Below are 21,715 nucleotides of genomic sequence, written 5' to 3'. Positions count from 1 at the left end.
GTTGTTTTTTTGACGAGTTAACTCGTCGAAGGCAGTGAACGTGTTAAAGCCCCATGAACCAAAGGTGCAAGGACTTCTGGGTAAGCCTACAAAAATAAGTCATCCCTGCAGAACTCTATAGAGGCTTTGACTTCTGGGTAAGCCTACAAAAATAAGTCATCCCTGACATATGTCACCACCTGGAGGGCGTTAAATTAACTTTTTTGACCACCTGCCAATATGGCTGCTAGATTTTAAAGTTACCAGCGAATTAGAATTTCCACACTGTTGAACAGTAATTTCTTACATTACATTTAGCCTGATTTCATCAAGATGATTGAAAATATTCCAGAATCCAGACTGAAATGTTACAACAGAAGTTGGCTATTAGAATGACTTGAACATGAACAATTGGACACTTACTCAGTGTTAAACAGTAATTTATACACATGAGATTACTTTTAGCCAGATCTTACATGTTGCGTTCAGGTACACTGTAAAAAAAAATTGCAATTCCAGCGCGGGTCACACAGCTCACGGGCCGCTATTTGGGGAACCCTGCTATAGACCAATTTCAAGTGGTCGTCACGGGGTTATGTCAGTGATTGCAAAAAACTTACATTGATAAGAACAGAAGTTAATAGGTTGTTCCATTGCAACATCGGCGCACAGCAAATCCGCCATTTTGGCCTGAAAGAGACACCTCTGATTGGCTGTCATGGTTCTATGCTGTTGTCCCGTTGGCCATTGAGGCTTTTTTCAAGCCAAAATGGTGGCAGCGCTGTTGTCAAACACATATCAACTATTGCCTTCAATACTCTCTGCAAGTAGGAAACAAGCTGTAGAGATTCCCGGAATAAGGGGAAAAAAATCTTGTGCGCGGGTCCGCCGTATAGACACTGAGCTTTCCCACTGGGTATATGACGATGTCCGGCACTGCCTCTTTGGCCATTTATTTGGGTCCTAGATAGGGGTGTCACGATACACTCAGTTCACGATACGATATGTATCACGATACTGGGTTCACGATAACGATACGATACGATACGATTTTAACAATATTTTTTTAAACTTGAATAATGACAATATATGACTGGAAAAGTAGTATTTTATTTGAAATGCACAAATACAAAACATGCTGTTGTGGGAAATTGTTATTACAATAACAACTAGAAAAAACATGAGATTGGAGATAAGGCTTATCTTGAAATAGAATGAGTTACACCGTCACTTAGATTTACTTTGAACTAAAAGGTTTCTCAGCAGTATAAATTCTCATTATGCATCTTCAGTTTTTCTTCAAACTCAAACAACAAGACTTTTCTTAGTCTATTTTTTATGCATCTTCAGTTTTTCCTGTCAAGTAAACAGTTTTGCCAGAAACTCAATTGAATGGTTTCTCTCCTGTATAACTTCTCATGTGTCTCTTCAGAGACTTGTTCAACTGAACTACTTTCCACACATTGAACTTCAACAAACAAAGACATTTCTTAGTCTATTTTTGAAAAAAATTATAAAAAAAAAATTATAAAAAAAAAAAAAATTCGCGATATGAGATTTCATCTCAACGATACATATCGTGACGTTTTACTATCGCGAAATTTCGTGGGACGATATATTGTGACACCCCTAGTCCTAGACCATCCCCACAGTGAGTACGGTTCAGTTTCTGCAACCAGTTTGGCTCCGCCCACGAAAATACGTAATCGTTGTTTGCAAACAAAAGAAAGGGTCTATAGAGGCTTTGACTTCTGCGTAAGCCTACAAAAATAAGTAATTCCTGCAGTACTCTATAGAGCACACATGGACAAAATGCGGCCCCAGTGCCGGCCCCGGCCCCTGGACCATGTTAATCCGGCCCCCAACGTCCTCAGGAAAACAAAACAACCGCCAAAAAGTCAATAAAAGACAGCATTATATTAATAAATCTCATCCGCTACAGCCATTTGATTTGTATCCCTATATCGGTTACTATGTAAGTCAGTATGGCCCTCTGGAAATGGTAAATGGTAAATGGCCTGCATTTATATAGTGCTTTTATCCAAAGCGCTTTACAGTCAGTAGGTACATTCACCCATTCACACACCGATGGCGGCAGGTTACCACGCAGGGTGCTGGCACACCAACGGGAGCAATTTGGGGTTCAGTGTCTTGCCCAAGGACACTACGACATGCAGACTGGAGGAGCCGGGAATCGAACCACCGACCTCTTTTATCCAAAGCGATTAGTGGACGACCCGCTCTACCTCCTGAGCTACAGCTGCCCCAAATAATTGTTGCCCACCCCTGCTATAGAGGCTTTGTAGAGGTTCATTCGTCATGTTATGGCCCATTTCCACCGCTGGTATCAGCGCGGCCCCGCCAACTCGTCTCGCTTTTTTGTCTCATTCCACCGATCAAAAACGTGGACAGCCCGGGTTGAGTCGGGGTTGAGTCATGCTAGTTTTGGTCCCTGCTTTGTTGAGGTTCCAGCGCTGTGGACCCGGTACCATACAGTGACGTGAAAACACTGCAGACGACTGATTGGTCAGGCAGAATCGTGTTTACTGTATCTACTGTCAATGCTGGATACCAGTTTAGTGGGGCTTACCTTCTCTTCTGTTATTTCCATCAGTCTTTTGTGCTGCTGCCTTCGGCTCTGGTGAAATAAAATCGATCTCCTTGCTAGGGATGCACCGATCCACTTTCTTCACTTCCAATCCGATTCCGATACCTGAATTTGGATATCTGCCGATACCGATATTATGCCGATACCAATATTTTTCTTGAATATACAGTATAGGCAAAGATTTGGCCAATTAAAGATTTCTTTTTTTTAAATATACCTTGCAAAAAGCAGACAAAATTAAGAAAATATACAAGGCAAAGAAGGATACTATTATACATGTGCAAATTACGGCCCGCGCTGGAATTGCAAAAATTTAATTCCGATCCGATCCGTGAATTAGTGCCAAATCGGCACCCAATACCGATATTGGATCGGATCGGCCCTATCCCTACTCCTTGCTCAGCTTTAACATGACGGTGGTTTTCAATTGTTTTGAGAGAGAAAAAGTCAGCTCCTCGGGAAGCCCTTTGTAGTTGTGTGCTACGTCGGCTCCGCTAGGCCGGAGGCGGGGGTTTAGCGTGGGCTGGCTTCCCTTCTCCCCGTAGCGTACTCCCGTCCCCCGCGCAGCGCATCCATGTGAGTTTGAGTAACAACAAAGTGATATCCATTCTCCTAGCCGATTGTCACATTTGCCCATGTACACTGTAGGCCATTTAGAGGCACCAGTATTTCATAACCAGTTTAAAAGTTCCGTGTATGGATTTAATTTTAACGTTATATGTTATAGGCTACTTCGGCAATGGGCGGAGGACAGATATGCGGTCGCTATGACGACCAGGTGTGGGCGGAGGCGAGTAAACTTGCTATGGAAACAGAGTCTATATCAAGTAGAGACGAGTAAGACCAGGTTGAGTAGAGCTGTACTGTGCTGTTATATGTGGTGGAAATTAGCCATAACCACAGGGGTGCGACAAACCACAGCTGAATTGTCCATGTGTTTCAGTTCAGTTTGTAGGGAGAGAATGACACTGGTGTTGCAGTGTGCCTATTCACCTTATGTAGAAGAGACAGTCTAGCTTGAGAGACTAACAGGTAGTGTAAACACAATCAGATTCGGAACCGATTGTCTTTACACTTCCTGTGGCAGAGCTTATCCCCGCAGCCTGCCTCCAGTGAGTCCCACTAGCTTGGACCAGAGACGATCTCTGGTTTGACCAGGTAAAACAGTCAGTGTTTTGAACAGGAAGTCATAACACAAAAGGGTCAAGTGGGCGGGGCTACATAAGGTGAATAAGAGGAATTTGTTTGTGTTTGGTGCTCTCAGGTCTTGTCGGCCTCTCTGTGGGGCGGCATGCTGTATCCCACCGGTGGACAGCCCTCCTGCATCGCAGACAGGTCCGTCTGAATTATACTTTAAGTTCATCATTAAAATAGTTCTAAATTAGTCTGTAAAGGTGTTATAATTTGCCAACCAAGGACCTAAGTTACTGTGTGTGTGTGTGTGTGTGTGTGTGTGTGTGTGTGTGTGTGTGTGTTTTGTACAATTATTAGCTTGATTTTTTTGCTATCAGTCAATTTGTAGGCTTCACTTTTTCAAACGGTTATATTTAATCTGAATGTTCCCTCCAAAATCTAGGACAGCTTGTTATTGTACTCATGGTGGACTGAAATGATTGTAAAATGTGTATGTTTTTGTCCAGATTCTACCTTGGAGGTCCCACTAGTGTGCGAGGATTTGGGATGTACAGCATCGGGCCCCAGAGTGAAGGTGAGGGGTAACGGGGGGAAAGAAATGCTTAGAAAATGTTGTGGTAATAAATGCAAGAACATGTAGAATCATATATTGTGACTTCAGTTTCCACCGTTTTTGCAGGATATTTGAATGACGGGGGGAGGGGGGGATTTAATTTAGAATATTAGCTGTTAACATAATTCGTGACTCTTGTTCCTGGTGTGATGCCCTGCGGTGTGTTTCAGGTGACTATCTGGGTGGAGAGGCGTACTGGGCGGGGGGGCTCCACCTCTACACCCCTCTGCCCTTCCGACCAGGGAAGGGCGGCTTCGGAGATCTTTTCCGAACGCACTTTTTCCTCAACGCCGGCAACCTCTGCAACCTCAACTACGGTGGGTGGTGGACTGAACATAGAGTAGATTTCAGACATCAGTTTAGTTTTAGTTTTTACTTATACATGTATAGTGCTAAAACACAGATGTGAAATGATTAAAAAGAAAGATAAAATCCATTGATCAAAAAACAGAGAAAAGACAAACCAATTACTAATTTGTGCAGATATCTCACATCAAAACTCTCTTCACTTAACTCAAACTGTGTATATTTCATCCCATTTTCCCCACGGGTTTCATTTAAAGGGGGACTAACCCCCCAGATATGTATCAGAACAGTGATTTGAAAATACCTATGGAAAAAACCAAGAAATGACATATACTCTTGTCTATACTAGACTCTTTGGCTGTGTTGAAGTCAGGATTTTTTTTCGGAAATCGACGCCATTACAGTTTGCCTACCGCCTCGAAAATAATTTATTTGAGAGGGGCAATATCTTTATAAATATCAACAACTAGCCAATGCTGGTGGTCTGTATGGAAACAGCGTTGCTTAAAATGGTTGAAAGTTATATAAATTTGGTAATTCAGTGGCGAACTAGAAATTTAATTATTTTTGTCCATGTGTGTGTGTGTGGCGTCTGTACCTATCGATAAGAGCAAAGTGACGTGGGCTCGTTACCGCAGTACACCGCACAATAGGACAAACCCCCCGCTCTGGGGTAACACAATGCGAGATTTCTCCACGTCATTCCCTCGTCCAACTTGCCATGAAGTCCCTTTTTCATTTTAGTTTATGGGCTTTTCGTGATTCTTGTTAAAAGTTACTGCAGCGCAGGGCAGTGTCAGACCTCCATGTGAAGAGCTTCGCCCGCGCGTCCCCGCTGCCTGGAGCACAGCAGCTCGTGCTCGCGCTCTAAAAGGCAGGGTGCCTACGAGCTGCTGCCTGGCCGGCAGAAAGTGCTCCAGACTCGGTGTGATAATCCTGTAACAGCATTTGAGCTTATTCAGGTAAGATATTAATAATGTAATTAGGGCTGGGTTCAAAAAATCGATTCTCCGATTTTTAATCGATTTTCATTTTAATCCTCGATTATCGATTCATATGTCCAGAGATCGATTTTTTTTTTTAATTAAAAAAAAAAAAAAAAAAAAAATTTTTTTTTTTTTTTTTTTACTAAACAGGCTAAAATATTGTGCTGTGTGTGGTAGTTGAAACATAGTTTCAAGTTGACGTTTAATTATGTTTGTAGTTGAAACAAAAACATAAATACTGTAGGCTACATGAATGGAAATGTTTGATCATTATTAATATCTACTTTTAGAAATTATTTAGGCTGAAATCAAATCACTGCATAATTGTGAAAGTGTCTTTATTGACAGATGAAAAGGCTGTTATTTACCCTTTGTCACCACGTGGTGAGTAAATATATGTGTAACTAAAACCATTAAAATTGACAACAGGTCTGCAACTTTTTTTCCCCATGTATCTACTTGGCTGGTTGGAAACCCTTGTGTTACATAACTGGACAGTCATGTAATTCAGGGTACAGTTCAAAAAGCACGTTTTGGTATCACTAACCAAATCAATATTGAAAATTGATCGAATCGGAATCGAATCGAATCGAATCGAAATTAATCGATTCGCAACCTTGTGAATCGGAATCGAATCGATTCTTGAAATTTGAACCAATACCCAGCTCTAAATGTAATGACACATTCAGCGATAAACTGTCTACAATGAAGACATATGTCAAATATGACAACGTGGTGTTCAGTATTTTAAGAGCACAGGAGCTACTTGCCCGATCAAACCCATTCCGCGCAGCAAAACACACACACAGCGAGTCAACGTGGAGGAGGAGCACACACACACAGACAGAGAGAGTGTGTGTGTCCCCAGTCGCCAGTCGCTCTGCTCTGCTGACTTCATTTCCTGAAAAGTTGGCGTTGCTTGTACACAGTGATGATATTATAGTAGCCGATTTGTTTAGAGCAGCTTTGTCACGTTGTCACGTCGTAGTATAGCGTTATATTTTACATGTGCGCTAAACTGCGATGAGATTTGTTTGCGGAAATGTCAGACTGTGCTCTCTCTGCTCTGAGCACAGAGAGCAAGCAGGCAGAGGGGGAGAGAGAGAGAGAGAGAGAGAGAGAGAGATCGGCTCCCTACAAGCAGCAGAGTGAGTGAGAGAGAGAGAGAGAGGGATCTGCATGGGGAAAGTGGGAGAGAGATATTATGCTGCTGCTAAGTGCACTGGCTGCACTATAGGCTACACTCTCCATTCACAAACTGCACTGGTGTCTGTGACCGCGATGGCACTCCAACGATTAAATTATTATTACTCTCTTGCCTTTCATGACACAACTTTAAAACGTAGATAGATAGTAAAAAACACATATTTAGGAAAAGTCATGGACAGGCAGGGTCATATCTTTTATTATGCCTCCGCCGGCGAAGCCAGGCCGAAGGCATTATGGATCCGGGTTGTCCGTCCGTACGTACGTACGTACGGCCGTCCGTACGGATGTCCGTCCGTACGGATGTTTGTTAACGCCATATCTGAGGAACGCCTTGACGGAATTTCTTCAGATTCGCCTTAAACATTCACTTAGGCTCAAGGATGATCTGATTAGATTTTGGTGGTCAAAGGTCAAAGGTCAAGGTCACTGTGACCTCTCGAACGCCATTTTCAAGCTTGTTAACGCGATATCTGAGGAACGCCTGGACGGAATTTCATCAGATTCGCCTTAAACATTCACTTAGGCTCAAGGATGATCTGATTAGATTTTGGTGGTCAAAGGTCAAAGGTCAAGGTCACTGTGACCTCTCGAACGCCATTTTCAAGCTTGTTAACGCGATATCTGAGGAACGCCTGGACGGAATTTCATCAGATTCGCCTTAAACATTCACTTAGGCTCAAGGATGATCTGATTAGATTTTGGTGGTCAAAGGTCAAAGGTCAAGGTCACTGTGACCTCTCGAACGCCATTTTCAAGCTTGTTAACGCGATATCTGAGGAACGCCTGGACGGAATTTCATCAGATTCGCCTTAAACATTCACTTAGGCTCAAGGATGATCTGATTAGATTTTGGTGGTCAAAGGTCAAGGTCACTGTGACCTCTCGAACGCCATTTTCAAGCTTGTTAACGCGATATCTGAGGAACGCCTGGACGGAATTTCATCAGATTCGCCTTAAACATTCACTAAGGCTCAAGGATGATCTGATTAGATTTTGGTGATCAAAGGTCAAAGGTCAAGGTCACTGTGACCTCTCGAACGCCATTTTCAAGCTTGTTAACGCGATATCTGAGGAACGCCTGAACGGACTTTCATCAGATTCGCCTTAAACATTCACTTAGGCTCAAGGATGATCTGATTAGATTTTGGTGGTCAAAGGTCAAAGGTCAAGGTCACTGTGACCTCTCGAACGCCATTTTCAAGCTTGTTAACGCGATATCTGAGGAACGCCTGGACGGAATTTCATCAGATTCGCCTTAAACATTCACTTAGGCTCAAGGATGAACTGATTCCATTTTGGTTATCAAAGGTCAAAGGTCAAGGTCACAGTGACCTAACAAATGCCATTTTCTAGCTCGGTAACGCCATATCTCACTAACACATTGACTAAATTTCTTCACATTTGGCTCAAATATCCAATTCTGCACAGAAACGCCTTGATGCAATTTCTTCCAATTTGGCTCCAACATCCACTTGGACTCAAGAATGAACTAATGGCGGAGGCATAAGTCCGCGTTGCGGTCGTTCTAGTTGAAATAGAGTTACATGCATTGAAAATATCAAAACGGTCCCACTGACCACAGTGGCGGTTCTAGTGTTAACAGGTCAAGTGACACAAACGTCCAATGAGCTGTGTGTATTGTAGCTACTAGCACCATATTTGTAGGAAAATGCTTGTGACATCATGGGAATAGGCTTGGAGTTGTGAGGAGCCGAAAGGGTACAGGGGGAGTAGTGAAGTAACTATCTTGAAATCCCATAGTCTTTGGGGACAAACTGACGTCAGTTTGTACCAAATCTCCCATTCATTTGCGGGCAAAAAAAAAGCAGTGTTCCACCCTTAGAGGGCGCTTATGCCAGTTATGCTGCTGAAAAATGATACAAATGGCAGAATGCCAACAGTTTGGTCACAAATGTGGAAATTTTGACCAGCATTCTTCACACATCACCCCCAAAGTCATATATATTGGTTAAAAGCTGAAAAAAAGTGTTTTGGGGGTTAGTTACACTTTAAAGGAATGTTTTGCCAATTGTCAACCCGCACTTTGTATCATTATAGTCTCACTAATATAACGCAGATGGAGAGTGTTTACCTTCTCTATATGTTTTCTGCACCGAGAAATCCCTGTTTGTCTGCTTGCAGAAACTCCGCCCCGCCAGCTGGTATGGGTCATTAACGCTCGTTAACTCATTCACCGCCAGTTTAGGACTGCCAATATTTAGCACAGGCCAAAGATTTTCATAATTGTTGGTCATCTTTCAAGACCCACAGTAAATTATCTATTAGCACCAGAGTGATTTGCAATACCTCAAAATTAAGATGTACGTCTCTGGGTTCACCAGGAAAAAAAAAGTGAGCTTTTAGCATGTTCTGTACTCTACTTATAGCCATTTATATACACCCTGTTTTCAGCCAAAAAGTCTCTGTGAGAAAAGAAATTGCAGAAAATGGCATTTATGTACACAGCACACAATATCAGGCAGAACTCGCTCTCAATTCTTTTATTTTGAACTGTATTGACATCAGACATGTAAATATTATTCATTATGACACAAATGACAAAAAAAAATATATATATATATATATATATATATATATATATATATATATATATATATATATATATATATATATGAAGTGCTTTTTTTACATTCAACAATACAGTTTGCTCAGTGTGAGTGAGTGTACAGACAGACACACAGACAGACAGACAGACAGACAGACAGACAGACAGACAGACAGACACACCGACAGACAGACAGACAGACAGACAGACAGACAGACACACACACACACACACACACACACACACACACACACACACACACACACACACACACGATCCCCCTTTTAGATTTCTAACCCCACTTAGGATAAGCAATAACCACGCCCTGTGGCGCTGGGATTGGCCAGGAGCAACACTGGAGGGCACGCAGCCCTCTGTGTGAAAGCCATTTATGTGGCGAGGCTGTGTGGAGGAGGAGAACAGCTTCTCCTCCTCCAGGCTGTGTGGAGGAGGAGAACAGCTTCTCCTCCTCCACACAGTTGTGACTCCGTCTCGTCTCTTTCGGGCTGGCACATAGGAACGGGGTCCAGGGACCAGGATCGATCATGTTGGTCACGGGTTTGACTACTGCGGTTTCGATGTCCGCTGCTGTGCAGCAAGTCGATCAGCTCTGCAGCGCGGCGAGGGGGCATTTCAATGGCGTTTCTCCTCTGCAACAAGGAAGCGCGTTTCCTTTCCACCTTCTTCCTAATTTCAAACAACAGCTGCGGTATGTGTTTGATAACGTGCTGTCGGCTTGAGTTTGAGGTTAGGGACCCGAAACTATGTCACAGGCTGGGTAAGTGTTTCAACTATGCGCTGCACTCATAAAAACAAAAACACGTCAAACACGTCATTGGCGGGGAGGGCTATTTCTGATAACACGTCAAAGACGTCATTGGCGGTGAATGAGTTAAGGCTCTTGATGTGATTCTCTGTGGATGTGTGCATACAGAAAAAATAAACAATCTGTAGTTGGAACAGCTGCCGTCAAGCAGAACATCTGTTCACTTCAGTCTAAGAATGATGCGTTTTGCGTCATTCTGAGACAGAAGTGCCTGGAATAAATTGCAGAGCTCTCTGTGCAGGAAAACATGAAGACAAGGAAAAGGCTGCCCATCTCCATATGTTACCAACATTGTAATGATACAAAGTGGGTTGAAAAGCGGCAAAGCCTTCCTTTAAGTTTCATCCAATCAAACATCAGGCTTCACACTGATAATTGAATTTCTACAATATCATGGAAAGTCAGGGAATTTGATCAAATCTTTCGGAAATTTGTCAGTTCATAAAATATCAGGGCATCTTACCAGGGTCACTTAACTCATTGAGTGCCAGCCACTTTTGGAGAACGGACGCTCCCAGTGCCAGAGTTTTCAGAGCGTTTTCAGTGATTTCTCGAGGCCCACAGAATATTGTGTGATATTACTATGTAAACACCGAACACGCAAAAAGAACAAGGAGACTCTATTGTATCATCAGCAAAAAAAAGTTTATTGATACCATTTTCCGTTCTTTAGTTATGAGCCGGAGAAGATAGGTTGTTTTCAGCGTTTTCAGGCATTTCAAATTATAAGCTGAGATATTCAGCCTTTTGTGAAATGCAGCATTTCAAGCACATTCACTGACTCTAGATACGGTAATATTTTCTGATGTAGTGATGTGGTGTAGTTGTGTCCTGCCCTGCGTGCCCCACCCCCCCTCCCCCCCCTCAGCTGAAAACTCCTCCCCACACTAGTAACACACAGCCTCTCACCAAGCGTCTCTAGGAAGCCTGGGAAGCGCCGCCTCCCAGGCAGCGCAACATGGAGAAGCCACACGCGGACTGCAGTGAAAGGTTTGGCTTTTCAGTGTCGCGCTGCTGCTTTTCTAGCGGATAATCATGTGGAGAAACTATGCTGACAGACAGACAGAGGCAGAAGGACTCAGTTGTGTGCGCGGATTGACTGTGTTCGCACGCACCGTCAGTTGCAGCCAGAACAATCTACATGGCTCTGGATTGCAGCATGAGGGTTCTCTTTCATCAAGGCTAATTCAGGCTGTGTATTCCTGACATTTCTGTAATCTGGAGAGCACTGTCGCCACCTAAGGGTTCTGTAAAATAGGTTATATACCTCCAATAGCTACTATAGTTGTACAGGAGCTGCGGAAGGCTTTGATCGACGTCCCACCGTCAAAAAACGCATTGGACGTCGAAGGACGTCCGTGGCACTCTACGTCACTATTTAATTGGACGTCGAAGGACGTCCATGGCATTCAATGAGTTAACAGGAATATACCAGAATGTATTTTACAATTGATTTTCAGTTGTTTTTCTCCACAGCAAGCTCAACTGTAATGGAAACCATACTGTATACCACTTTACAACATTAACAAACCAGGAAGAAATGCAGTTGTAGGTCATGGAAGTTCTCCAAACTAAGTTCACAGTGGGAACCCCGGCCTGTATAGAGTTTTCTTCTTCTCCTCAGTTTTTTGGCTGTCCCAAGTGGTGTGACGTGTGTGAGTCTTGTTTGTCCAGGTGAGGGTCCCAAGGCGCACCTTCAGAAGCTGGCAGAGTGTATCCGCTGGTCGTACGGCGCAGGCATCGTGCTGCGTCTCGGAAACATCGCCAGACTGGAGCTCAACTACTGCGTACCCATGGGAGTTCAGAGTGGAGACAGGTGGGAACACACACACGCATCTGAACAGGAAGACTACTGGCCAACATTGATATAACCTGTTTAACATTTTAGGCGTGACAGAGCAACGTACAACTGGTGCAACATTGTAATAAGCTTCAGTTCCTAGCACCATTACAAGTGACCAATAGCAAGGAGTTAGGAACAGAGCCACAGCAGTATTCCTGTTACCAGGGGTTTCAAAGTTTGAGACTGTGGGCCTCCCCTGGAGAGCTGCAAGCCCGAGGGTACCCTCGCGGCCCTGACCAATACGGGCTGGGGCCGGGCTCTTTTTTTAAATGAATAGCTCCAAGCCGCCGGAGCCAGGCCGGGTTTGGGCCCGTTTCAAAAATAAAATAAAGTTGTATTACTCGCTTAATTTTACACAGTAGAGCGAGACCAACACACACACACACACACTGTCGCCACACACACCCTTACTGTGACGTTTTAGTCTGCCACTCCAGTCCACAATCCACGACGTCATAACATGTTTCAGTCAGCGTGCAGCTGTCAGCGTAAAAAACAACAACAAAACGAAGCCACGTGTGTCCGTGTCATGAGAGAGAAACAAGATTGATGGACATATAAACAAAGTTTGCGAGGAGAGAGTCCCCACTGCAGTAGGGAAAGCTCCATACTGGAAACATTTCAACCTGTTGAAAACGAACCCATCTAGCATACATTGTGAGGACACTAATGTGACGTTATTCAATGCAGCTATAAGCGGTAAGTCTGCTGTTTTAATTTCGATATGCTTGAGTGACATAATGTTTCAGTTTGTGGGCATTGTTGTTGTTGGCAATTAAACGATCTAAGGTTCTCTTTCTCGAGACATGTCTGGATTTTGATAGGCTACGGTGTGTGAGAGGGTGTGAGAGGGGGAGAGAGACAGAGAAGAGAGCTGCAGTGGTTGTCTTTAGAGTTTAGGCAACACAGTATCACTGACAATTGTAAAATAGCAACGTTTTGGACCAACGAGTTTAGAGCCCCTCCGCAGTGCGGCAGCATGCTGCATGCACAGAGAGGGAGAGAGAGAGATGTGTCGTCATATCGTGATATTGACAGCGGGCCTCGCGGCGGGCTGGGGCCGATTAATTTCATAACTCCTCGGGGCCGGGCATGGGGACGGGCCTGAATGTCACGGGCCGGGCCGGGCTGGGCCCGCACAGCTCTCTAGCCTCCCCTCACTCAGACAAAGCTTGAACACCCCCCCATCACTGTTATGTTATTTGATCCCATTACCACTCTGATATTGCTGTTGACATGCTTCAGGCTACACCAAATACATATATTTTCTTCCTCAAAACTCTGAACTATCTCTTTAACCAAATCACATGCTATTCTATGTCATCTCCTTTTGATAGCTAATGCAGTAACTAATGTAATATTTTTCACTTTCATTCACTGAGCCTCTCCTGTAACTGTTTGGAGCCCCCCTGGGGAGACCCGCCTCCCACTTTGAAAACCCCTGCCATAGAGCATGAAAGAGAGCAGTGGAAAAAATAAATAAATAAATAAGCTAGAATGTGCAACATGTAGCATTTTAAAGGAATCGTTCACCCCAATTTGTATGCCTCCACCGGCAATAGCCAGGCCGGAGGCATTTGACGGAATTTCACCAAATTTGCCTCAAACGTCAATTTGGCCGTCAAAAGGGCCTTTCTGTGTGGAGGTTGCATGTTCACCCCGTGCCCCCTGGGGGTTTCCTTCATATAGGAACCCCTCACCAAAAACATGCAATATCCTGGTCGCTGAAATGGTGCCTCCTCTGGTCGTTGGGGGGCGCCTGTTCAGAGGGAGGGGAACTCATTGGAATAGCATGATCCTCCCACGTGCTAACCTAAGAAGGGTGAGGCGCGTGACCCAGCACGTAACAGGATGTGAGCTGCCAGAACTGCAAGATCTGTACAACCAGCGGTGCCTCAGGAGGTCCCTGAAGATCATCAAAGACACAAACCACCCCCACAACAGTCTGTTCTCCCTGCTACCCTCAGGGAGGAGATACAGGGTCCAAAGAACACGCACAAATCGCTTGAGGGACAGTTTCTTCTCGCAGGCCACGAGACTCCTTAACATATACAAATAGTGTAGTAGCTGTACTGTACCGCACTGCAGCTGCTACCATCATGTATGACTAATGTTCAACAGTATGTTTAATTAGGTATATGCTACTTGCACCTAACAGAATGTTATTATGTTTAATTATGTTTAAAGTATGTTCATGCCATTTGCACATATGTGCAGTGAATACGCCACTGTCTGTGGCGGGTCTACTGCTTTATTGCTTGTTGCCTCTTGTTTCTATTTATTTATTTTTATTTTTTGCACTATGTTGTAACGGAGTCTACAGCACAAGAATTTCACACGTGATACTTGTACTACGGAGTGACAATAAAAATCTTGAATCTTGAATCTTGAATGTCCTACCGGTGAAGCTTCCCCTGTCAGGTGAAAAGAAGCGGTTGGCTACTGCCCATGTCTCGGAGAAATCATGGAGCCAGTTTCGGCTCTCCCCAGATCGGCAAAGGGTGGAGCAGCAACCAGGATGAATAAATTAAAGTTAGCACTAATGGGGGATAAAAATGTGATAAAAAAAAAAGTCGATTTGGACTCAAGGATGAACGGATTAGATTTTGGTGGTCAAAGCTCAAGGTCAATGTGACCTCACGAACGCCCTTCCCAAGTTCGTTAACGCGGTATCTCAGGAACGCCTTGACGAAATGTCTTCCAATTTGCCACAAACGTCGACTTGCATGCAAGGATGAACTGATTAGATTTTGGTGATCAAAGGTCAAGGTCCCTGTGACCTCTCGAACGCCATTTTCAAGATTGTTAATGCGATATCTCAGGAACGCCTAGATGGAATTTCTTCGCATTTGCCTCAAACGTCCACTTGGACTCAAGGATCACCTGATTACATCTTGGTGGTCAAAGGTCAAGGTCACTGTGACCTCACGACCGCTTGTTTTATGCTTGTTAACGCGATATCTCAGGAACGCCTTGACGGAATTTCATCAAATTGGCCTCAAACCTCCACTTGGACTCAAGGATGAAGTGATTAGATTTTGGTGGTTAAAGGTCAAAGTTCAAGGTCACTGTGACCTCATGAACCCCATTTCCAAGCTCTTTAATGCGATATCTCAGGAACGCCTTGACGGAATTTCTTCCAGTTTGGCTCAAACGTCAACTTGGACTCACGAATGAACTAATTAGATTTTGGTGGACAAAGGTTAAGGTCACTGTGACCTCACGAATACTATTTTCAAGCTTGTTAACGCGATATCTCAAGAACGCCTTGACAGAATTTCTTCAAATTTGCCTCCAACATCTACTTGGACTCAAGGATGAACTGATTAGATTTTGTTTGTCAAAGTTCAAGGTGGGACATCACGACCACTCGTTTCTTGCTCGTTAACGTGATATCTCAGGAACGCCTTGACGGAATTTCATCTAATTTGCCTCAAAAGTCCACTTGGACTCGAGGATGAACTGATTACATTTTGGTGGTCAAAGGTCAAGGTCACTGTGACCTCACAAACGCCATTTTCAAGCTCGGTAACGCCATATCTCAGTAACACCTTGACAGATTTTCTTCACATTTGGCTCAAATGTCAAAGTCTGGACAGACATGGATTTCGACTATTCACTTTTTGGCGGAGGCATATATCCACGGTGCGGTCGTTCTATTTTTTATTCTGTAATTATCTACTCACCTCATGCCAATTGAAACACAGGTGATGTTTCTCCAATGAAGTCAATGGGACCGGTTCTTTAGAGTTACAGTATATCCAAAAGTTACATAATCCAACTCTTCTCAAGCCAAATGATGGCACAGTGAGTGCAAAAGATATTTACACGAATATGAACATTGGGAACAACAAACGGGCTTCCTTACCCTTGTAGTTTGATGTAATCAGCACATAAACAGCGACGCGACCCGACACGAAAAGTCTAGCATGTCCGAATTGTTTTGTATTTTCCTGCCTAGTTTGACAACTCCTACGATGTTTTGACTTCATCTTGGAATGAGATTTGTTTCCAGGGGGCGGGGCATAACCACAGTAACTCCCTGCCTGCCTGCCAGAGGAGAGGAGAGGGAGAGACGACGTACTGCTGTGAAGAGCCGCTGACTGACATTATGCATGGCAATAAATTACATAATAAATTTGTTTATATTTCTTGCCTTCCCCCTGTCTGTTGCTGCACAGTGTGCCGCTCTTTTTTTCAATCACCCCTATTTATATCGCCAAATAACTAATTAAAAACAAACTGTCATCAGAAAAATGAGCACTTGAACCTACTAGAGGTCTTCTGATATGTCCAGACCCCCGGATACCCGGCCGGGTCTCGGGTCCATTCAAAAGAAGTGACTTCAGGTTTGGGCTGGGTCCGGGTCCAACATTTATCGGGTCTGTCCGGGTCTCAGCTTTCTAATAATAGAAGGGTCTATTCGGGTCCGGGTCTCAGCTTTCTAATAATAGACTGGTCTATTCGGGTGCGGGCACAAATTTCCCGGTCCATTCAGGTCCGGGTCCGTCATTTTGGACCCGTGAAGACCTCTAAAATAGCGTGATCCTCCCACGTGTTACGTCCTGCTGGTGAAGCTCCCCACTCTCAGGTGAAAAGAAGCGGCTAGCAACTGCGCATGTGTCGGAGCATTGGTTCCCAAACTGTAGTCCGCGGTCCGCGGGGCTCCGCCTGGTGGTCCACCAGAGAATTGCAAAAAAATTTTTTTTTTCAGACAACAGTTTTTACATACACATTCCGGATTGGGATTCCGATTTTCGGAAATATCGCGATATTTACTTTCAGAGGCTGCAGCAGGCTCAGTTTTAAAGCCAGAGTGAAGTTTCTGGTATCATAACTAGACTTAAGTAATCGTTTTGTACCAACCATTTCATGCTAGCTTGTCAGGAAGGTAGCTAAATAACACTCCAAAGTTAGACTAAGGCCATGTCCACACGGAGACAAGTTTAGGTGTATCCGCTAAAGTTTTTTGTCGTATAGACGTTACGTCCAGATGGAACCAGCGTTCTGGGAGTATACGTTCTGGGAGTATATGCTAATTTTTGAAACCGGGTCCCAGAGTGAATAAATCTGAAGACGCCACCCTTGCATTTCCGTGTTTACAACCCATACGCATCTTTCCTGAACCGATGACGCCATAGCCCCACCTCTCTCCGCCAGCAACAATTTAGGCTTACAGTGCACTAGCGTTCGTGCTACAGCAGCTACTGAGCCTGTTACGGCTCTTGCAGCAAAATATAATGCTCCTCTATTACCACCGTCTGCAACAAGTGGACAGGAGAACAGCGTGTACAACATCCTCAGGGCTCCACACATCCACCCCTCCCCTCCTTTCATCGGATATTTCCCAGAAGGCTTAGCGGCTATAAGCGGATAGAAATAATATTTACTTTTAATACAACATGCAATTCTGGAATATTTTAATATTGGACAAAATGAAATGAAATGAAATGTAAACCCTGAGTGTAACGGACATACTCGGGCTGCTCTATATATATCCCTCGCAAATACAACGTGAATAGGGAAGTGAGAGGTTTGACAACCACACGTTGCACTGTGATGTGGCAGCATTACAGCGCCACTTACCTAGCCTGGGTAAACCCAGCCCCCAGTGACCTGCTCTCAGGCTCACCCTGCTTACAGTCACAAGTAGTGACTAGTCACCTAGCTAGTCACCTAGCTAGTGACTGGGAACTGAGAGAGCAGGTCACGTGGGGGCTGGGTTTACCTAGGCTACCACTTACCGGCCTGGCATATACTGTATACTACAGCGGTTTCAGTGGCTTCATGTGGATACACACATTTCTTGAAACAATTCCGTGTTTATGGAAAACTTTTCTTAAACGGAAAAAAAAATCGCTTCCGTCTCCGTGTGGATATGGCCTAAATTTTGGCGAGGAAAAAAAACTTTTTCAAAGGGGTCTTCTTTTTCACAGCCTAATGTTGGCAGGTTTGTGTGTGAGTGTCCGTATGTGTCCATTTTGAACCAGCTAGTAGCCTTATAGTTATTTAGCCTTTCTGCTGCGATTGCATGGTTAAATCAGCAAATTGTATTTTATGGGGGAAATAGAGAGGCAAAGTGGAACGTCACTTCCTGCTTCAGCACTGTACCAGAGATTTTCATCCGCCATTTATTTTCCCATAGACATTTCGTAAAATGCTTATAAAATAGTTTTACTTCGTCGAACCAAATGGTTCAGCTAACACTATAATCGGGAGAGACCATAGAACATTTCACTCGGACCAAAACTAAAAAAAAACATTGGAAAAATATTTTCTTTAAACCCCAATTTTTTTTACGTTCTGGTCCCAGTGAAATGTTATGCGATCTCTCCTGTATGGGAAAATAAATGGCTAGGGGTGTCACAATATATCGTCCCACGAAATTTTGCGATAGTAAAACGTCACGATATGTATCGTTGAGATGAAATCTCATATCGTGATTTTTTTTTTTTTTTTTTTTTTTTTTTTTCAAAAGTAGACAAAGAAACGTCTTTGTTTGTTGAAGTTCAATGTGTGGAAAGTAGTTCAGTTGAACAAGTCTCTGAAGAGACACATGAGAAGTTATACAGGAGAGAAACCATTCAATTGAGTTTCTGGCAAAACTGTTTACTTGACAGGAAAAACTGAAGATGCATAAAAAATAGACTAAGAAAAGTCTTGTTGTTTGAGTTTGAAGAAAAACTGAAGATGCATAATGAGAATTTATACTGCTGAGAAACCTTTTAGTTCAAAGTAAATCTAAGTGACGGTGTAACTCATTCTATTTCAAGATAAGCCTTATCTCCAATCTCATGTTTTTTCTAGTTGTTATTGTAATAACAATTTCCCACAACAGCATGTTTTGTATTTGTGCATTTCAAATAAAATACTACTTTTCCAGTCAGATATTGTCATTATTCAAGTTTAAAAAAATATTGTTAAAATCGTATCGTATCGTATCGTTATCGTGAACCCAGTATCGTGATACGTATCGTATCGTGAACTGAGTGTATCGTGACACCCCTATAAATGGCGGATGAAAATATTTGGTACAGTGCTGAAGTAGGCGGTCACTTTGCCTCTCTTTGGTTTGGTACGTAGTGGTACTTGGTCGGAAAAGTTTGGGAACCCCTGTGTCAGAGGAAGCATGGTGCTAGTCTATGGCTCTCCCCAGATCTGCACCGGGACAGCAAGGGGGAAATTGGCCAAGTACAATTGGGGAGAAAATGGGGGGGAGGATGTTTTTTAGATTTGACCCCTGCAATGTTCTCAGTTAGGAATTTGTTTTTCACTGCATGAGAAAATGGACTTGTAGCAAGGCATTTCATACCCAAAGGCAATTCAAAGTGCTTGACATAAAATGGATCAAAAGAAAAGCATAGAGTGTTACAAGGTAAAATATAAGATCCAAAATGTCAGGGCAAAATTATTAGCATATTTGTTTTGACTTTTTTTTGTGAGTGGATTCATATGCCTACTTAGATCCTAAATTATGCGTGTCGTTTCCGGCGTTCTGCATGAGAGATGCCAGCCCTGGTCAGGGTTATACTTGTAGCGTTGCCAGTCTCCTGGCCAAGACATGGCAATGTCAGTATGATTGCCTAATCTGAAATGGTGACCACGTGAAAGACAAAAATATCATGTAGTCTGACCCCGACATTACCACAACACCAGGGAGGCGGAGGAAGGACGAGGAGTGACAGGAGAAACTGTCCTCACCTACACCTTCCTCATCTATTCTCATGTATTTTTCCCATCCTCCTCTTCCTTCCCTCTTCTTCTCTGCTCACACAGAATATGCGACGGCGTCCAGTTTGGAGCGGGAATTCGCTTCCTGTGACGTCATCACTCCGCTGCCCTCGTTCCTCCAGCAGAGGGCCCCCCGACATGAAAAAAAGGGAGAGAGTATTGTCATTTGTCACCTGTAACATGTTTGTAGAGTGTAAACACTAGGCATGGGTCCTACCAGAATGCATTGTCCTGGGGAAACAAACCCACCCAACCCCACCCCCTGTCCCTCCCTCCTTTGATATGTACCAGTGATCTCATCCACTTTGTGCCCGTGGCAACACAAAGTAATTTTTTGTTTTTCTGGAATATGAAAGATTTGGGCATTTTGCCTTCCAGGACTGCTTCTAGGAGCATGACTTGTTCATCAGTGATGATGTCATGAGTGATGTCATAGAGCAGGCTTCCAGACTGCTTCTAGGAGCATGACTTTTTTTTTTTTTTTTTTTTTTTTTAAAAGTTACACCACCATGCACTCTTCTGACCCATTGAATTTCACGATATGTAACGGAAGGAATGCAACAGTGAGGAAGGAACGAAACCGTGAGAAACCAGCACTTTTGAAACCGATGCAACGGGACGGGATGGAGGTGTGTTTGCGTACGAAGGGAATCGACCCTCATGCCAAAGCGCTTGGCTCCTTCAGATGTTTGACGTGACGAACGATGGGAGGGTGGATGGATGTTGTGTCATGTCGCGGCCCCCGAGCAGCAGCCACCACCAGTGCTCTTACTGTTGTTAGTCCTCTTTTTGATGTCCTTTTAGCTGTTCTTTTCTGCACACAAATAAATCCCAGCTGTTCCCCTGTTTTGCCTTTTTTTGTTGGATCCTTTCTCAAATGTACATTATACAGTGTATTCAACAGGAAAGATGTGTTCCCAAATCCAGACGTCAATTCCCTTGGTGCTTTGGTGTATTTGTCGGGGTGTGTTAGCTAATTACAACACATTTGTTGTTACTGCATTAAAACTCTTGAACTGCAGCAATTTCTAAGCTGATTTAATCTACAACATATTTTGGTACGGTATGAAATCAAGACGGAGGCGTGTCATATGCTGCCTCAACCACTACAATAAACATAAATGTCGTATAGCAGTATTCTTATTTTATTTTTGTGAAGCCTATGTCGTTCTCTTCATGAAGGCTGCATGACCCTGGCCTGTACCAACGTACATCTGTGTATGAACTTGAAACACAGTTGTTCCTTGGTTATGACTGATTTTTATAGGTAATATTTAGGTAAATAAATTATGAACCACGACAAGATACTTGCAGCAGGCCGAATCATTAGGAAAGTGGCAAAGTGATTCTGATTCTGATTTTATAAGAAAAAATTTGCAAGAGACATCCGTGGGTCAAATGACTGCAATAATGTCAACAAGGAACTACAGGGTCAATCCAACCCCAACCTACCTGTCGTCATAAGGACAGTTGCGGCTGTGGCTCAGGAGGTAGAGCGGGTCGTCCACTAATCAGAAGGTCGGTGGTTCGATCCCCGGCTCTTCCAGTCTGCATGTCGAAGTGTCCTTGGGCAAGACACAACCCCGAATTGCTCCCGATGGCTGTGCCAGCACCCTGTGTGGCAGCTGACTGCCTTCGGTGTGTGAATGGGTTGAATGTAGGCACATTGTAAAGCGCTTTGGATAAAAGCGCTATATAAATGCAGTCAATTTACCATTTACCATAAGGAATCAAGTGCTTCCCAGATGACCTGAATGATTGTGTGTGTGTGTGTGTGTGTGTCTGTGACTGCCTGCCTGGACCTTTGCTCCATAGGAACCTGTTGAGTGTGGATGGAGCCAGACGTCTGTTTGATCAGGACTTGTCCTGTTGGGAGGCAGAGCAGGTGGAGACTGAGGGCACTTTGATATGCAG

At 43.7% G+C, this 21,715-nt stretch overlaps 1 protein-coding gene across 1 annotated transcript in view; it reads left to right on the top strand.

Annotated features, from left to right (window-relative positions):
• Nucleotides 1-20,788, top strand: part of samm50l (sorting and assembly machinery component 50 homolog, like) — a 37,131-nt gene extending 16,343 nt beyond the window's left edge. The window contains exons 11-15 of the mRNA XM_083651294.1: nucleotides 3,852-3,922; nucleotides 4,228-4,295; nucleotides 4,505-4,651; nucleotides 11,902-12,043; nucleotides 19,847-20,788. Of these exons, the coding sequence (XP_083507420.1) occupies nucleotides 3,852-3,922; nucleotides 4,228-4,295; nucleotides 4,505-4,651; nucleotides 11,902-12,043; nucleotides 19,847-19,892 (474 nt within the window). The 3' untranslated portion in view covers nucleotides 19,893-20,788. The remainder of the gene's footprint in view (nucleotides 1-3,851; nucleotides 3,923-4,227; nucleotides 4,296-4,504; nucleotides 4,652-11,901; nucleotides 12,044-19,846) is intronic.
• The last annotated feature ends 927 nt before the right edge of the window (nucleotides 20,789-21,715 follow it).

This window comes from Poromitra crassiceps, assembly GCF_964638095.1.
Source record: "Poromitra crassiceps genome assembly, chromosome: 2".
Classification (NCBI taxonomy): Eukaryota; Metazoa; Chordata; class Actinopteri; order Beryciformes; family Melamphaidae; genus Poromitra; species Poromitra crassiceps.
Note: the sequence above shows the minus strand (reverse complement) of the source record. Positions and strands in the feature narration are given on the sequence as shown.